The following is a 20,150-nucleotide window of genomic DNA, read 5'->3' on the forward strand; positions in this document are numbered from 1 at the left end:
AAATTCTTAAAATAAATTTAGCTTGAATACTAGAAATAAGCTGGAAAAGTTTATTTCTATAATCGAGAATCTTCCTTAACTGGGTTTGGATATAACATTACTCTTGTCAAGATTTTATAGTAGTTTGAAATGATCGAAGCTGGGAGATACAAAAAAAATTACATTTAATTGTTTTGATCTTCACATTTCAAGATAATGAAAAGACGACATCAAATGCAATTTCTGAGATCCGAGTTATCTTAAAAACTGAATACAATTGCTACCATACAACATCATAGTTTATACGAACAGGGATTTATTTGGCGTACTGTGATATGCGTTGTATGGCAAAAACGCTCGGATACAACCATTCGTATTACTTAGTTGCAAGCATGCTAAACATACTGTGCTGTGAATGCCAAAGACACCTTTGAGGATATGAAATTTATAAGGATACAGTTGGAGGCAGAGTAAGATGCAAGTGCCAACGAATATGTATAAACTAGAAATTATTGCAGAAGTTTAAGAGAATTCCAAATGATAATGTCTAAGCCATGGGTCTCTTAAAAGAGAAAAATTGGTACTTTCTGGTAAATTTAAGAATATTTTAAAATACTCACCCGTATTACAAAACTCAACTAGAAATTTTTAGCAATTTCATTAAGGAATTTCATTTAAGAATTTTACAAACTAAGATACAACGCTTCTCTACTAGTGAAGAGAAACTGCAATATTTCAAAAGTCTATATATTTCAGAACGCTGTTATAGCGGTTCTATTTAAGTTAGATGTAGGTGGATGCCATTTAGGCGATTCTCCTTTTCGACAAGTGTCGGGAGGGACTATAGATCAGATACAGATACGAAGAGAAAAAAAGGAGCTTGAGTAGAAATATATATCTTACAGAATTGGCTTTTTCATTTCACCGCGAAATAAATTAACCAGTAACCAAGGGAAACAAACTAATTTGTTTATTTTTTTGAAGGCTGGCTGAAAAGATGCAAGACTAATCCATTACGTATTTGTGAAATATATCTAAAACGGATAAGTTGAAAATTTCTAATGCTTACTCAGGTACAGTACATTAAAATGCGCTTAGAAGTATATAACTGCGTTCTCCAAAGTATTCGGATACCAGTCATTTTCAATAAAATGGATTTTTATTCAAATAAAATAAGCATGGATCGAAGTTAATGACAGCCGTGATAATACTTGCGAATTTTACGATAATAAGCAGCTGAAATTTTGCTTCACACCTTCACGGTTTTTACCTCAAGGTAAGCAGTTCAACTTCTATCCCAAACTACTGCTGGAAGGAATCATGCTGGATACATTTTTTCTGCTTTCTCCTGTCCAGAAAATTCATATGACCGTCTTTTATGAATGGAATGTAAAATTTACTGTTATTTACGGCCATTTTCCATCATTTAAGAGCTCAATTACAATGTATCACTCCAACGAGAATCTCGGTTCGTTGGCTGCAAGAGCTTCAATTCATATCAAAGCTCCTCTTTATGAATACTCTATTATTGGATGTGTTTTCGGTCACACTAGTGGATTCTTAAAACTTCTTTCCTCAGTATCTGCAGATATGGCTATTGAGTGGCCCAACAATCCTCTTCAGGGATAGTTGGGCCACCCAATGTGTCATTAGATCTTTTCTCGAGGTTATAACATTCTCATTCTTCCCTCACTTTTTTCATAATCAAAATATTGGAAACTCCAAAAGCTCCTTCCCTGAAAAATTATAATAATTACTACTGATGTTTCTATCTAGTATCGAATGACACTGTAATATTTTTTTGTGAATATAGTGTACCCCCACGTTTAAGAGTTTCGGTTACGAATTGCCTGCTACTGTTGCTTATGAGTAGTCCAGCCACTGAAATTCGGGATTATGTCCCGATCGTGACTCAATATCAGCCAATAATGTAGCGGTTCACTGACTTCTCCCCAGCAAAACTAATTTCAAAATCCAAACTAATCGCGTGAAAACTAAATCTACTATATTATATATTTCAATATATGACTTTAAGATGTTTTATTTTCAGTTCTATTTATTCGCTTCCACGATACTGGCCCCACCAAGTCGACAACATGCTTAAAGAAAGAAACAGCATCGGGAACTTAATTAAACAGAAGCGAAAATTGAATCCTGCGATTTAAATTTATGTCAGTAACTTATCTAGGGAACTTATAAAAGTTTTAATCGCACCGGAACATATAGTGGTTTTCCTGTATTGGCAAACTTGCTTGTTTAACCTTTCGTTCACCTCAATAATACCGAAGCTAATGGCTGGAGGCTTTCTTTTTTTTTTTTTCGCTTAACTTCATAGTTGAAGTAGTATTTTCTTTGAACTGTTGCCATTCCCTTGGGCTAGTGAACCTTGCAAAGGCAATCAACGGCTGAATGGTACTTCAAAAAAGCAGTCTTCCTTTCTGGTAGAAAAATGAGACTTTTATCGTATTATCTGAAATGACATCTGTAACTTCACAGAAAACAATTTCGCATCAGCTTCACGCAATAAAGTTTTCATCGTGCCATAGTCGCATACAATTTAGCGTGTGATATGATTTATACATTATTCATGATACAAAATTGAGTTCTCTTTTCAACAAAAATTTGACTTTTAGCAACTTGTCTAAGACAAGAAATACTCTTTACAACTTCGATGTATAAACAAAAAAGGAGGCTGTAAATTTTTATATATATTCTTATATTTTTACTAAAACTGAAATATGACTGACCTCATTCAATTAGCAAATAAATGAACTCCACGTATAAGACATCTGCGTTATATAATGTATGCGAAGATATTACTTAACGAATACAACAGAAACCAGCTGATGATGGTCATGGTTAGCGATGGAATTTTAATACATAACTAACTTGAAAATGCAAGGATAAAATCGAATTGCTAATATCTCTCTTCAGTTTTTGCTTTATTGTTCCGTGTGAATGCAATTTCATTTGAAGAGTCTCGAGATAAACAATTCGGTCACTGCAACGTTATTAAAAACAGAGTTCAACAAGGGCTTATGAGAAACTCACACTAGTATATTAAAATTTTTGAGAATTACGATGAATGTGATGTTTCATATTTGAGAAAAAACAATTGGAGAACTGATTTTTCATCCTGGGAAAAATCTTCAGCAAGTCATCTATGGAAGTATTACATTTGAATGAAAGAAATCTGAAACTGCGTAATGGAACCGATCCTGTTGTTGTAAAACACCACTCTGTTTATTCCAAAAAAAATTGTTTTTTTTAAATCTCGAGGAATACAGAATTAAAATGAACTTATATTCATTTTAATTCTGACCAAACTTTAAATTTATATCTGGTTGGCACATTGTTAGAAATACTGCGATAAAGACTCATTGGGAATTGGTTTAATGAGATTGGTAATGTTCTCCAAGTTCCCGAAATTAAATGCGAATTGTTTTAAACACGATCTCCAAACACCAAGGCAACCCGAGTAATTATAGTCTGGAAGATATGTTGCACTATCATGTTAGAAATAATTAGAGAGAATCTTTATGGCTGCCATTATATGTACACATGGGTAATTCAACACCACTAATTGAAAAATCCTGGATATGTGGATAGCTTTCAAAATTTAGCATGTTTTAAAAAAAAGTACGATTCTGTTAAGATTTAAGAGACTATAAATAGACGTCAACTCTCAAGAGTTAAAAATGAACAGTATCAGCAGGATATTTGTATAGAACGAGAGGGATGCAAATTGAATACCGTGGTACTGTATTCAGCTTACAGAAATACCCTGATATAGGCATGACCTTGCTATAGCTCACTATAAGATGAATTTAGGAAAACGCTTGGGGATTATTGCTGCTCCAGGTCCTTGTGGTTTGGCTCTTAATAACTTAAGACGTGAAAGTAAGCTTTATTGGTATAAACTGTGCGACCTGACATTTCCAGATCCTCTCTGAAGTAACAATTAACCAGTAATCAATTAAATTAAAGAAATAATTCAAATGGACTAATCACGTGCTTCTTCACGTGTTAGGATAAAAAAAACTATGAGAGTAGCATTTAACCACCAAGAAACTCGCGTCCTGATAATATTAATCGTTTGAATTATTTATGTTATCATTCTTCTCTGCTCATATTGTTCACATGTGGAGGATTTGTCTGTATAATCAACTTTAAATTGCAAAACATCAATAATAAATAAAGGGACATGAAACCAGATTTCTCTGAAAAGACTAAATGAATTTTAAGATGAAACATAGAGAATTATATTCGCTAAGTTTCCCCCTAAAGATAATGCTCTAAGACAAAATTTAGACCTGCGTCTGAACTTTATCTTAGACTGTATGATGATTACGAAACGATGCTTTGAAACTAGCAAATATGTTCCAAATGGAACAAATCTCAAACACTAGTATATAATTTTACCTTTGATAATTCTAATTCATCTGCTAATCTTTAATTTAAAACTTTGTTCTCCATACCGAATCTGTTTTAAATTTAAAGTAAAAGAAATGAGAACTATAAGTAAACTAATGAAGGGTTAGTTTTAGATAAAGAAATTCGGAACAAAAAATATATATATATAAAAATGCTTTGAGAAAGAACGAAGTAGAACATCAAAGAAGATGAACAGAAAATGTTATTCCTCTGAAGTCTCTAAGAAGTGGAGTACATTTTAAAAGAAAAAAGGGACACGAAGTGTAATAGTTTCATTAATTTGTTCTTCTAGCTTTCATTAAAGTCTCTAAACCTATTCTTCATGAAATGCTAATCTTGCTTTTCTTGTGTTTGTTTTTCTGAATAAAATGACCAAGAAACACTTTCAAAAACAAAGACAACTTCTAAACGCAAGAAGAATAAATATTAATGCATTTAGAGCAGGTGCTTTAAAATGCAAATTGTTTTTGCATATAATAAATTGTAAGTCATTGTACTGAAGTGGATTACAACTATATTAAGTGGTTTGAATTTAGAAAGAAATGAATTCTTTCATATTTACATATTTTTATCAACAAAAATAAGACTAAATAAAATCTTGGAGAAGCAGTAACGTAAAAAAATAACTTAAGAACAAAATTCGCAGTTTATAACGTTGTATTAATCCCGCATTCCATGAAAATAAAGATTTTAAAATTATGTTCCATTAGCAACTTTCTAAAAATCATCAAAAACTTTGAGAGACAAGACTTTTGACTTGTATGTAGGTAGATTCGTCACTTTAAATAATGCCGAATTTATTGTGAAGTTTCAAGAAGAATTTTATGCTGATGACTTAAGATACACTTGTTGCACGTGAATATTATGCAAAAGTTCATGCAAAATTAATGCAAAACGTGGTACTTCTGAAAAAATTCTCATTAATGGAAGCGCATTTTCGGAATTATTAAAATAAGTGAGAGGATGCACTTTAGTAATAAGGCAAACTTGTTGCATTGCTCATTTACATCACTTTAATTAATCTGTCTCTCTCTGACACTTTTAATGAAAAGTTAGCGTTGGTAAAAAAAGAAAGAAAAAACTGTAAGCAATCTGAAACATTTCATCCTTTATTTCAACAGGCTGATGAAGGTGGAGCTTTCGTTGGCATCGAGTTTTATGGAATGTTCAAGTGTGTGCAGTTAAAGGTATTTTATGTATGTTGAAAACGGTATTATATATCACGTTTTCAAATTAAAAAATACGTTTAATTCTTTTTATTTTGTGATATACATGCACGCGTGATTTCCCATTTTAAAAGAAATGTCGCTTTTAGAAATTCTCCAGCTATACAGTGTCTTTTCCAATTGCAAATTGAGTTCCAAGAACAATACACAGAAACCAAAAATAGAAATACAAAAGGCGGATGATCTTACTTACCTATACAAAGTCTCTGTAGAACCAAGAGGAAACAAAATTTAGTTACCTATACGAGAAAGACAAAGAATAAGAATATCAGAATACAGAAATTGATCAAGACAACTATTTTCTTCAAAAATGAAATGCTCAGAACTGAACTGATGGTTAACAAAACAAAAAACATCTTTGGGGGAAAATGAGGTAAGTTTTCACTTAAAAGGAAACTCAAAACGGAAAAAATAAAATAACACCCAACAAAGTTTGCACCTTCAAAAGCTTCACCTTTAAATGAACACATAAGAAGAAGAAATATAACATTATTAATGAATTAAATTTTATTTGGAATTAGGATGTGTTTTATTTTTATTACTTTACCTTGTGTATATAACATATCACAAAGTATCTTATTTAAAAATATGCACTTTCAAAATGAAAAAAAAAAAATGTTTTTAAATTATGCTTGTAAAATCGATGAAGCTTTTTAAATCACAAGTTAACGGATAATTTTAAATAGTAAAGTAACTTTATACTTTAATAATTTTTATTGTTAACACAATTGCCTTTTTGAAACTATGAACAATAGATATATTGACTAGCTAAGCATGGATTGACTTAATACAGATGACTCATTATCTTAAAGCTACCGAATCGATAGGATTGCTTGTGCAATAATATTTGTTTGTTTTCACATTGACCACTAAAGAAGCTGCAACTTGTTTCTCGAAAAACCTAGAGTCCACATCACTGGATAAAGAAAAATTATGGGTTCCACAGACCAGACATGATAAACTTCCAGAATAGAACATGAGGTAAGTTGCCATTAGCACGACAACACTTTCCCAGTAAGATTTCTCAATCGATTCATGGTAAATACATTCACCCATCTGAGTTTCCAATTTCTTATTGTAAAATTATCAGGATAAAGTGTACTCATTACAAGATAAAAAAAAAAACTCCTTCGCAATCTTTGTTTCATGATATGAAATGTTCTGGTGTTGGAAAACGTATTTTCAGCGTATTTTATGGCTTCCATAAAACTGCCAAGATGTAGGGACACACAAATTGTCCACAACATCAATGTAGGATGCAGTGTTCATGGTTCCATGCACTGCGAAACACCTCAGACCACGATACTTCCACCCTTTTAATTTCAATTGGGACGACACTAGGTAGTAAGCATTCTCCTGGCATCATGTACCTAAATGCATTCATCAACCTGGAAGTAAGTGAACAATTGATCCACAGTCTGATTTCCCTTTGATCCACAATCTAAGTCGAGTTTCTTTTTTTTTTTTGTTATCAAAGGCTTGTGGTCTGCAGTTCTTTCCTGAAAATTCATGACATTCACCTACTAGTGGAAACACATACAGGTTTACAAATTCAATAACCTTGACTGCTTCAAATAGTGGCTAATACAGTCCTCCTGCAACATCCTACATATTAATAATCTCGTGCACTATAGAAATGTAACCCTGCTAGCCGCTATAATCAAAATATGTCAAATCTATAACACTCCTAGCCCAAAGGCTGTACACGGGTTAAAACAAAGAAAATGTGGCAGCTTGCAGTTCGAAGATAAGATTCTCTGGGATCTGATGGTCACTCTTTGAATCCTGTTAATCATCATTATATGCCTGCCTGGCAGTTTCTTGGACTCAGTTTCTTTCACCTGACTTGGGCCTTCGTTTCTTCACCCCCTTGCCGATTGTCAAGGGAGATAAACAATATCATCAACAAAATTTTCCTCTAAAACTCTGTTAGCTTTTATTCGTATGTTTATTTTCAGCGTACGTTTGAAATGCTTTTCGGGCTAACCACTGATTATATACATAGATCAGATTGCAATATTCTTGTCATATACTTTTATGCAATCAGGAGTGCCCATGACTTTGGGTACGATAGTGTATATCACAATATATTCATGTAACTATAAAAACAACGTTTACATTTATAATTTGAACCATTTAGTTATATGTGGAAAGTTATTAGGTTTGGGAAGTCATTGATGGAAATTTGTTGGACGTAGAAGTAGGCAAGAGTCAAAGTGTGCAAGAATCAGATCACATCCGAAAAATAAAAACATTCTTCGAACTGGAGCTATCTTGGAATATGGAAAATTACTGCGGTTATGACTGCTACAATTGGAATGCTAATAAAGAATTGTGACCTTCGCAAGGTGACCACTTATTCTCAGAAAAGGAAGATTTTTCTCCCTCTATATCTCTATATATAAACATATATCTGTTTGGATATATAATAGTTGTTTAAAGTAAGCGCTAGGATAAATAAGGTTAATTGATCAGGCCAATAAACTTCGCGAGTTCTAGGCAGGTTACATATGCACGACTGGGAAAAAAATACTAACTTTCACAATCTCGTTTAACAAAAACATTTTTATTAATAGTAAGAGAATCGTTAATTTTTAGAAATAATAAACATCTAAAAGAAAATTAAAATTTGTTTTTCTCTCAGGGACTCAGATATAGCTGACGTACAAACGAAATTAAAATGAACAAAATACGTGCCTCGTGAAACAGAACAAGAATGACAGCTAGGAGTAAATTAAAACAGACTTGCAGGAAGATGAAATCAGTGGGGATAAGTTAGATTTCCCATAAGAGTAGTTGTCATGTGGATAGTTTTCATGTTTGCATTGTTTTTCCGTTTAGGCAGTTCCCGTTTTCCAGTATATTCTTCTTAGGAAAAGTTAAGGCATTGAACTCATTTATCATCTACCAAGTCAGTCCACTGTCTTTCATGCCAGAACTGATACTCGATTTGTAATGGAAAGTTGCGTAACATTTATCTACTAAGACGTCTACTGTAAGACTTATGATTTCTTACAATACTGAGATTAATAATAAATTGTATGTTTTATACAACATAAAAGTTATCTGTTGAAAAGTCTTTAAATCTAAGAGCGAAGAATATTATTTTAAAGAGGTGGGGGAAATAGTTGCGTTTTTCTTTCTTTCTTCTCATCTTTCGTTTAATATTCTTCACGTCGTGATTTGAGCCTTATCTCTGAAGTAAGAGCTGTTACAATATTGCGCGTTGTTAATAAATTTTAAATAGCCCTAGGAAATAACATCCATATTTTCATTTCTTCTAATGCTAAAAGGTGCTTCATTCTATATAAACTGTCTTTATAATATACAAGTTTGTTTATCTGTTTTTCTGAATCTCTACCAATCTTCCAAAGTCTGAAAAACATTGGGTTACTTTCATCTGGGATTCAATACTCCTAATCTTTCATTCGACAAAAAGCGCCTTTATTTATCAAGCCACAGAAGAAATGAATATGTAAAGAACATTCAATATAAACAAGTTATTCCGATAGCCACCCATCGACGAGATCAGTTTGCTTCTTCATTGTAACCACTTGTGTACGAATGCCGATGGATTCATAGATTTAGCAATGTATTCATGTCAGTACCAAGAGTGATCATGTATACGCCACGTCATGAACTTTAACTAGACATTAATTTAGATGTCGGACATTAGTCAAGACAACTGAGGACACGAGGAGCTAGTGTATTGAGTCTCTAAATTGCATTTTAAAGAACTGTCTGTTCTGCTTGGCGAAAATACAAAATTTTATCCTAAATCCTATGGAGAATTTGAGTGAAAAAAAAAAGACCTAATCAAAATAAATTCCTTCCACCATCAGCAATATTCTAACCTTTTCACTCGACAAACAAAGTCATTACTAAATTAGCCAAGTAAGACTGTATCAATATCCCAAGCCTTAGGTATACTGATTATGCAAAAATTAGAAGAGTAGTACCTTTCAATTCAGTGTTCATTAAGAGTATTTTATTAGCAGTGTTCGACATGCTACCAAGGGCTTTTGTAGGGCTCGTATAGATATCTCATGAAATATTCCAATATTTCATCTTCTTGGCTTCCGTTATAAAATCCCACCTGACTCTGTCTTGCATGGTTCTATGTTCATTTGTTAATACCCAAATATAAGTGCACCACTAATTATAATAAATGCACATTGGCTTTATGTGCATATAGATCATGCCCAGCTTTAAATGTGAGGAAAAAGAAAAACATCGCTATTTCAGGAGTTCCAGAAAATTGTCGTGTCTGTTATTTAAAAAAATAAATCCCATTTTATGAAGCCGAAGATGAGAGTAAACAATATTTTTCTTAACATTTTTGAGAAGCCTAATTACTAGATTTTGTGAATATTATTTTATTACGATGGCAACGTTAAAACTGATTAAAGTTAATTTTTTAAAACTTGTGATAAGAAGCATATACGAAAAGTAGTGACTCTATAATATCCCAAAATCACACTTTATAAATTATGTTCGTATTAAGGAGAGTCATGCAAATATTTTCTTTACTGCAAAACATTAATACTCGTAAAAATAATTAACAAAGAGTACACGTGTAATTGAACTTTAGGAATTGCTTGAAACACACACGTTGATCCTGTTTCCCCATCTTAAAATTTCCTTGTCTAAAATGTGCACACCATTTAAACCAAAAGCTTGCTGTTTACTAAATTTATATACTGCATTTTTATGTAAATTAGATCCGTAATAATTCTTTTTCCGGTTCAATAACCTTGAAATTAGTCTGTTTAAGGTCTTGTTTCATAAAAATGTTGGACAATATCTGGTCTATCGAATTAGTTTTGGATTCGTGCATGAAATTTCTTTTTTTCCTCTCTCTCTCTGTACAAATTTAGGACTAATAAGCTTCAAACTACGAACGGTATATAGTAAATACGTACAAACAGTGTTATTGCACCATTTCTGTACATAATGAAAAGAGAAACTAGGTTTATCATAAAAGCAACGAAAATGGGTGTGCCACCTACAGAAGAAGCGCGCATGAGCAAACGAAAAATTTAAAAATTGATATAAAACTGATATTTTATATGGGAACTTTTATAGTATACCACTAGTAAAATTCGTTGGAAAGTTGCCAAAACAATGATCTTTTAGAAAGCAATAGTCCATGAAATTTTGCATTATTCATAATTCGTGGTTTGAGGCCATTGTACTAAAGAATATAAGATTTTTTACGCTTGTCTAATAACGATATTTGCGCGTTGTTTCCTTTAAATAACTACTCGTCGTAAAGGATTGTTTGTACGCACTGTTGATTCAGAAACTCGTTTACTTCTGACATTATTCTTAATCACTTTCTACTCTATTCTCTTACGTAAGCGACGATGGCGCCAATGAAGATTGCTCATTGCATTTTTCTTTCTATGCTTAGCTGACTTCCGTTTCCATTGAAATAAGCAATTTAAAGCTTAAAGAACCGCCTTTAGATTTTACTGATACAAGACAAAGTTCCTTTAATTGTTATTTGCCCTTCTACTTCTTAAATTTAGGCTTCTTTTAGAGTCAAATTGGTTTTCTCTTTGACTATTGTAATAATAAATTTTCATTCCTACCGATTTGGCAATGAAAGTACCATCTGCTGAATTAATTTACGTAATTTTTAGCATAGAGGGGGACCTCTTAGGAAACGTGTCCATTTCCTAAGAGCCCCCTTGTCTCATAAAATACACTGCTGAACAAAAGTAGCAGAACACGTAGAAAATGTGCAGAATTACCAAAAAGGTTACATTACAGAAGTCGGAAAATATGGTTACATGACATCAATACGGCGTATGATGTCATGCGACCTGATTAAACAGGCCTGACAGCAGTGAACCATGCTCGATATAAGGGTGTCTATAAGATTCTGCGGCAACAAATTCCATTCTTCTACCAGCGCCCTTTGCTCACCAAGTAACCGAGGATTTGGCTGTCGGCATACAATGCGACGCCCAAGGGTTAAGGCTGATTATCGTGCTGGCCACGGCAGTCGTTGGTTATCTTCAGTTTCAAAATATTCCTCCACCACTTAATCTCCATGTACGTGGCGTTGTCGTGTACGAAAAGAAAATCTTGGCCAACCGCACTCATAAAATGTCGCACATAGGATTCGACAATCTGTTCTCGGCATTTCTGCGCAGTTACAGTACTCTTATCAAAAACATGAAGAGGGGTGTGGCTGTTGATCATTATTCCGCCCCACACGAGAACATCGCCTCCACTGTAAGTGTCCCTTTTTGTGCTGTTGGAGGGTTTGTACCGCATTCCTCGTTGTTTCCAGATGAAATAACGTCTAGAAGCTGTTTGTAGGCTAAAATGGGACTCATCAGAGAACAGAACTTTTCCCCATTTGTCAGGGCTCCAAGTCACATGTTCATGGCACGAGTTTCGACGAGCTCTGCGATGGTTTGAGGTTAATAGGATACAAACCACTGGTTTCCTTGCCTAGAGTCCACTTGAATTGAGACTTCTGAACACATTCCGCTTGCTTGGAAATGTTTTTACCTGTATCGAGAATAACCTCAAGAGACAGTTGACGACAGGACATCATAGGTTTCCGTCTTGCTGTTAGAGCCAGATAGCGGTCTATTCTGGTTGACGTAGACAGCTGACCTTGGCCAGCTCTTCTTGTAATGGCTCCTGCACCCTTAAACTGCTTCCATAGTGCCGAGACGACACTGCGTGACACATTAAGCCCAAAGCGCCATCTCCGCCTGCCCGGCTTCAAGTTGTCCAACGGCCCACTTTCTCATAGAATCGTCTAAACTGCGATGACTTGCCATCCTGACTACTGGAGATGTGGCCATCTCTCTGAGCAAGCCAAAAAAACGGTAATGAAGTGATGTGGTTGCAACCCGTGTTTTTATAGGCATGAATAATTTGCATAATGTTCAGCTCTTTAAGGTAGTAAATAGATTTTTATTGGATACTCGGAATGTGCATGTCATGATGCCTATTACTGTAAATCAAACATTCGCCTTCGGCGACGCTGTTCCCAATTAAATATTCATGAAAAACATTTTGTTCTGTAATTTCGTCGAGCAATGTATTGCATACTTTGTTATTCTAAAGAACCGCATAAAAAAAACAATACATATGAACAGAGAAAAAAAAATTAAAACTTTTATGTAAATATAGTATTGAATTAACTTTGGGCTTCATTTTGCTAAAGCGGAAAATGATTGCAGCTAATTAATTCAGAAAAAAAACACTGTTCATCGCTCTATTTCTTCTGCAAGTTTCGACTAAAGCGCCTAAAAGACTATTTGCTTTCTGCAACCTGACGCTTTTCACCGGCGCGACAGACAATGTGAATTGTTTAATAATTGCTCAAAAAACATGCTTCCTGAGAGGATTCGCAGATTCAGTTCTTTTCAAATTGCAACAGCTGAATGAGGATCAGAGGCAACTTGAGTGCAAGCTACGTAATTTTATGAAACTCGTGTTTCAAGCATTTCTTCCTATTTTTGTTCTTTATGGAAACCTATTCATTCCAGCCAGGTAACAAAACGGGTGGTAATTCCCTCTCTTCCAATATCTACCATTGAACTTACTTCTCGCCAAAGTAAGGGAAAAATCCATTAACCGCCAACTTCTAAACTACCTCAAAACCTTCCATCTGATCAATGAAGGAAGGGTTCTCAACTAGTGCTGTTGTTCCCCAAGGTTCAAGCCTTTCTTCCACTTGGGTACCTTATTGTACCTTTTCTTCTTGTATATTAATGACCTTCTTACACTAAACTAGCAATCCTATCTATAGTTTTGCTAAGATAACACACAACGTTCCATCTTTCAGTGTGAGAAACTTTGTCCTGCGCAAAGAGCCTCAAATTGTCGAATATTTACCACCAATTAAGCATTTAAAAATTCCCCCAGTCTACGAAAGATTCGAACTCAGACCTCTCCAAACGAATGACAAGTGAAGAAACCACTATACTGTTAAGAACATCAATGAAAAATGCAATTTATATTTTGGATGGGTATCAACATAATTTTTCGTGCCGTGGCAGAGTTGAAATTAAATACGATTACTGGTACTTAACTGTTTTAGATCTTCCTCTTGAGACATAAAGTACCTTGGATTTACTAAATAATATTATGGTTAATAACTCCTTTATGTGATGTTATACTTTACCTCATATGACGTGACTCTAAACATCTTTCGATTAAGTTCTGGGCAAATTCCAATTTTAAGATGGTTAATTTTACCTAAAAGGTTTCTGTTCATTTGAAGTTTTAACAAAGCTGGTTGCTGCTAATATGAAAATACGATCATACAGGTTCTTTATTACAAAATTCTCAAGGAGCCAAGGAACCTATTCACAAACCCCAAGAGCTCAAAATTGCAATTAACTTAAATACCAATTTGGAATAATAAATCCAGTGTGAGTTTCATATATTTGTAAATGCTATTATTATTATTGTTATTTAATTTTAATAAAATTATTGGAATTTAAGAGAATATGATATCATTAAATATAACCTATTAAAAAGATTAAAAACCACACATACTTAGCACAAAATCAATGAGGCTGCATGATCAAACTGAAGGGAGGATACCTTTCTTCAAATTTATTTTATTAAAATAGCTGATGAGTCAAATTATTCATACGGTCTTGAATATCCAGAAATAATTATTTCAGAATAGTATGATGCAGGTAAATTAAAAGTAAAAAAAAAATTACTTTTCAAAAGGGTTTTCGTCATTCTGAGGAGTAGGTTTAGTTTAAGCATCATAGCTGTGAGGCAGTGCATCAATATACTATTTCCTGTAAATTTTCGTGTTATAGCCCGCTTGCTGCCTATTTTTTTCCGACTGACAAACCAAAGGGTCTGAGGGGGGCATTTAACCCTCGCCTAAAACCGAATAACTTTATCACAGTGTGAAAAAATATATCATGAAACTTCAAAAACCAGACGGGAACAGTCCTGGATTCAATTCCCGCTGTAAATCGAATTTGCCTTTTCTAAATAGTGTAGAAGAAAGACTACCACAGCCGCTGTATTGAAGGATGCTCAACTTGCAGTACTTTTTATGTCAAGTGGGAATTGCAATATCGAGGACACTCGTGTTGAAGCCTTCACAATTTGAGATTATACCTGTCATAGTACAATTAGTTTGCTTATGGTGTACAAAACTGGGGCTATTACCAAGATTGTTTTATAGCTCTCGTGGCATGAGGCTTCTGCTCCAAATTGGCACGAGTCATGCAAGATGCTAGTTATTTCTGTAATTGGTTATGATAAATTATATTTATTGCTCAAAAATGATCAATCAGATTTTCACAAATAAAATGAACTCCAAACAGTTTAAGTAACAAAGACTAACTACAACTACACTGAACTAACCACTAATTTCCAACAATACTATGAACACTCATCCCTCTGGCCTTAAATTTTAAGTGGGTCGAAAGAGGATCCGTTCCTTATTGATCCAGTACTAGTCGAGTTTCACGTACCATTTATCATTCCACCAATGAATCTGATTGGTCGACACAGGTAGTAACATCAAAGAATTCGCAGGACGGCAGTGGATGGTAGCTATCCTTGCGAGTCGGGGACCTTTTGTCGTCATCTGATGACCTAAAGAAAAAGGATTCGCGAGTATAGCACACACAAGTCTTCTTAAAGGAATTTTTGTTCAGAAACTTTAAGGGGTCTTCTATGCACCGTTTGTGTGAGTTGGTGATTGGTCCAAGTTTTTAATTAATAGAATGCTAAACATAGCAGTTTTGAATGTGATAGAAATTATCAATTTATTTTGTAAAAAATAAAATATTCTATGTTATGGTGATTAAGCAATTATCTATTTATCACGATTTATAAAATAATCTTATTAGCGTTATATAAAATTAAATTTAAGTGATATTTTTGGGGTAAAGCCTCTTTTGCCAATATTCAAATTAAAATTCCTAATTATTCATATTACATTGCACGTGAATTCACTAATATTGGTTAGATTACGATTGAAGTTTTAAATGATGACGTTGTTTCTAAGAGTGTTACGCTATCTACAGAAATATTCATTAACCTATTACACACTCAGTACGAAAACTAGCTCCCCACTTACGAAATTACCAGCTGGAATTAGCAATAAGTTAAAAATACTCGACAAGGTCCTAACTGAATGCTGGATTTTTGGGTCCTTGCAGTAATAGCGAATAACAAACGAAAATCTTGTTATTCCCTGTTAATGTCAATTGCAGACTTGTTCATAAAGTATTAATATACTGACTATTGAAATCTTTTTGTATTATTCCCAACAATAAAGCAATGGCTAATATTTCTTAACACGCAGATTTAAGGCTAAGTTTGGGGATTGCAAGTCTACTCGGTTTTCTTTCCTTTTTACTTTACGCGCATTTCCAATTACGACTTTTTTTTCTCTTGGGAGAGGAGCTTCAATTGCGCCTCCTAGACTTTCTGCTTCCTGCCATTTGCGCATATTTAACAATATTTGTTATTACCGATGAAATTACAGGACTCTAATCATTCCCATCTAGACAGAATAATCCGTCTCCGGTTCTGCAATAAGCATTATGTAATTATGTGATATTTCATTCCAGTTACCTGATGAAAGATGTAATTATTTTGGGAAATCTATACTGCAAGTACCTCCGCAGAGCACTTGTAGATTTAATAACGGCCAGAAGATTTCTCCCGTCTTATGTTCTCAGAGTTGTATAAGATGTTCGCCGTATATTTTAATATTAGTCCCTTGTCGGATTCAAAAGACAACCTTTTATCTTAGGTTTGCGCAGATTTAGTCTCTAGTGTGTCATTACAATCCCTACTGTTTAATGACCGGAATAGTTTCAGGCATTTTATCCTGCGCTCTATCATTAATTTTCGTTCATCGATTTGCATACTCTGTTGCGTTTGTCGTTCCTGAACTTGAATACCAACTACTTTCCAGTCTTGTTAACATCGTAACAGATGTAATAAGTCAATTTTTTAAACCACAATTTATCGACAGACAAAAGTTTTCTGACAAGAAATATGGTTGATATACACCCACCTATAAAGAACTTTTATTTTCTACAGCTCATAGTAAAACGTAGATGCATCTTTTGCTAAAAAAGTAATTTGCCATTCTCAGGTAATCCAATTTGCTTGTGTTATATTCATTCGATTGATCTGAATATGCCTGAAGATGTCTGCATGATGCAAAAATGTACTTACAAAACTTAAAAGAACCTGGAAAATTTTTTCAGAAATTCATTTCTAGCGGAGATATACTCTAACCCGCAAAAAAGGTATCCGGACACAAACAAAAATCATACTACCCGCGCCCGATTAACTCACCACATCTTGTAAAAGGCCAATAAAAATTCTTAAAAGGCCAAAGGTCATTGACGGGATTCGAACTTGGGTGGTTTCCACCCGGTGCGGGGCGGATAGTGAAAATAGCAACTGTGCTACCCGGGAAGTCAGTTGATCATTGATGATCTTATCACGAAATGGAAGTGGGGGCGTGACGATATCACCTGATTCCAACTAGGCAAAAGAATACTACGGAAATTCACTCCACGTGACTAGATGGTACTTGGAAGGGTATTACGAAAATATCGTCACACGTCTCTGCAAGACACCAACCAGAAGTTTAAGGCGTCAACAGGGGTTGAGAACTGCACAAACACAACCACGTACGGAGCTCCAGAGCCTCCGTTTTTTATCAGAGGGCTAAAGCGCAGAAGCCAAAGATTTCCAAACGTAACCGGAAGTATCTCTCTCTACATGGTGTAACAAAAGCTGTAATTGCTCCATAGAACAACGGAAATCAGTTCTATGGAGTGATGAATCTCGCTACACCTTATGCCGATCATCAGATGGGCCGATTTCAGTGAGACGGATGCTTGGAGACTCTCTGCCACTGGAACGCATTGAGTCATTAATGAAAGATGTAGGGGTTATGGCGTGTGGCCGGATCTTTCTCATGGTATGACGTTTGAAAGTTTGTGTTCGGAACCATGCACGCCAATGCCTACTTAACATTTTGGATAATGCCATGCTCTCTACGATGCAGTAGCAGTTCTTTGATAGAGATCCATGTTTGTTCCCACAGGATATTGCTCCATGCCATACCACCGGGACTGTTCAAGAATAGTTCACATACAACTATTCACAACTGAATGTACAGGAGTTGGAATGGCTTGAGAAGAATCCCAATTTTAATCCTATGGGATGAACTGGAACGTCGGGTGAGGGACAGTCCAACATGTCTCACATTGGTAACTCAACTGGTTACTGTCCTGTAGGAGGAATGGATGACTATAACCATCGAAATTTATCATTAGTGGGTGGAAAATCTACCCAATAGGATGGAGTGCGCCATAACAGCAAAGGGAGGGGGAGCAACGCCGTATTGAAGTCAGTAGAAATCAGGCCAATGTGAAACCGACGTGTGTGTGTGTCAGATACTTTTTTTTGATGGTAGTCACAACATAGCATAACACAAGTGAGATTTTTTTTTTTTTTTTTTTTGCTTGAATAGTACTGGATGACTTATGCAGATATCTTTTCCCCACACGTATTACTTACTCCACTAAATTTCAATCGAAATGGATACACTTTTGCTATCAAAAATCGAACCACACGTGCAATTATAACATAACGGAGCAAAATGACTTAATCTTCAGTATTTGTGATTTTGCTGTAGCGAAATCTTATATGAATATTCACGCGAACAAAACAAAACAACATACAAGAGAGATTAATCTTGAGATCCAACTTAAGAGGAAGTAAGTTCGATTAATTCAAAACATTATTCAGTAATGACTAAGACCAATAAAAGGTAGTGGTCGTAAAATGATAAAATTAAGAGAAATCTAGACTTCTCATTTAAATTCAGCTCCGTTCGATACGGCTCCTCCTTGATAAATATTGAAAACACCCAAAACAGGCTATTCAGCTGTCAACTATATAGTAGTAAACTACTCCAATGCAACGACAGGGCTCTCGCAAGAGCAACATAATGATACCAAACAACATGTAATTACTTTATCGATCATCATGTTAAGAAGGAAACTTTCCAATGCTAATGTTATCTCTATATCAGTGTGAAAGAATTTCCATCATAGTATACGTAGAATTCCCACTGGCACATGGCAGTTGTATGGAAGCCTAGTAATAAGTTCCTCTGACAACTCAATGTTGTTACAAAAGATAAAGGCAGATTTCGTTATAATGATTTGTGGCTCGATTAAAGCGAAAGAGGTTCATTTATAAGAAAGCAGTAAAGTTCTTATTACTGACATTCAATGGGGGGGGGGGGGGAGAACTAATGTTTCAAATGTACAACTTGAGTAACAAATGGCCCAAGTACCTTGTTGGTCATGTATAGATAAATTTCCAACGTTTACTGCCTCAATCTTTTATTAAGGAAACGAAGAATAAGTACAACAAGGAGTATGTAATTAATTCATACAAGGTGGCCTTGCAGTTGTGTTTTTTGAGCCGTTAATGATCCAAGTATCGGATGAAAATGAAGGTTTCTTGTTTTTATTCCATCCCGAAATTGGTGTAATGCAAAAACTTGAGCGTGCGGTGGTCCTGATCTTCGTGGATAATTACCACTTTTAAATAATTTAAGCGCTCCTTAATTTTACAGTAAAGCGACTGATCCTCCCACGTGATAACGTAATAGCTGAAAGTGTTTCTTGCTCAAGATTATTTTTCATTATGTAATATAGGAGTACAGTTCCAATGACCTTCATACTTTGCTCGTTCTCTTCAACTATTTGCATCAATAATTTGCTTATTTAAAGAAAAAAAAATATATCAGCAATCAACATCAACGAATTTTATAAGATGACCTCTATTCTTGAAATCTATTCCGAGCGAAGATCCCTTATAATTTTCTTGTGGTTAAGGGTTGGCAGAGTTCCCATTAAGCTTAATTTATGCATACGTTTTTCGCGAGATAAATTATTTATCATTTATATCGTGAAAAAGTGTGTTAATTCAATTGTTTACTCGATGCATAATAATTAAATTTAATATTTCACTCTGAACGATGAAACTATTAGAAGGGGTAATTTATTTTACCTGTCCATGTAGTATACGACGCCTTTATGTTATTATTTGTGAACGCTAGATGGCACTGCAATGTCCAAGACGAAACTTGCTGTTTCAATTTCATTTACGTGTGCCTTTAGCAAGATGAAAAGGCCTGAATTTATTAAATCGATGAAGTTTTACATAAAGGCAGTTAATATTTATGATTTATTTATAAAAACTGTTTATATTCAAAGTGCCTATTTTATATACAATTGCTTACTTTTCATCGCGCTAATGAATTTTTGGTGAATGCTTCTTAATGGCCATTATATAGCAGAGTATTGCGATTCACACTTATCTTGTCATTCTTCGTATTTAAATACTTTTTTTAGGAATATTAATTTAGTTTCGTATTTAAGGATTACACATGCGCCAGGAAAATTGGCTCTTAAAAATGTAGAACCATAAATGATTATTAATCTAAAAATAAAA

At 34.5% G+C, this 20,150-nt stretch overlaps 1 protein-coding gene across 3 annotated transcripts in view; it reads right to left on the bottom strand.

Annotated features, from left to right (window-relative positions):
• Positions 1 to 20,150, bottom strand: part of LOC150091271 (uncharacterized) — a 100,456-nt gene that overhangs the window by 12,510 nt on the left and 67,796 nt on the right. The window contains exons 3-4 of one of the 3 annotated variants that reach the window (XR_016547540.1): positions 15,119 to 15,242; positions 5,833 to 5,878 (exon numbers count right to left, since the gene is read on the bottom strand). Coding sequence is in view for 2 of the 3 variants with exons in the window: in XM_090383029.1 (XP_090239155.1) it covers positions 15,125 to 15,242 (118 nt within the window). In the remaining variant the exon portion in view is untranslated. The remainder of the gene's footprint in view (positions 1 to 5,832; positions 5,879 to 15,118; positions 15,243 to 20,150) is intronic. The other 2 variants (XM_090383034.1, XM_090383029.1) reach the window with 2 other exon arrangements.

This window comes from Mastigoproctus giganteus, chromosome 1 (assembly GCF_048544385.1).
Source record: "Mastigoproctus giganteus isolate SK-2022 chromosome 1, ASM4854438v1, whole genome shotgun sequence".
Classification (NCBI taxonomy): Eukaryota; Metazoa; Arthropoda; class Arachnida; order Uropygi; family Thelyphonidae; genus Mastigoproctus; species Mastigoproctus giganteus.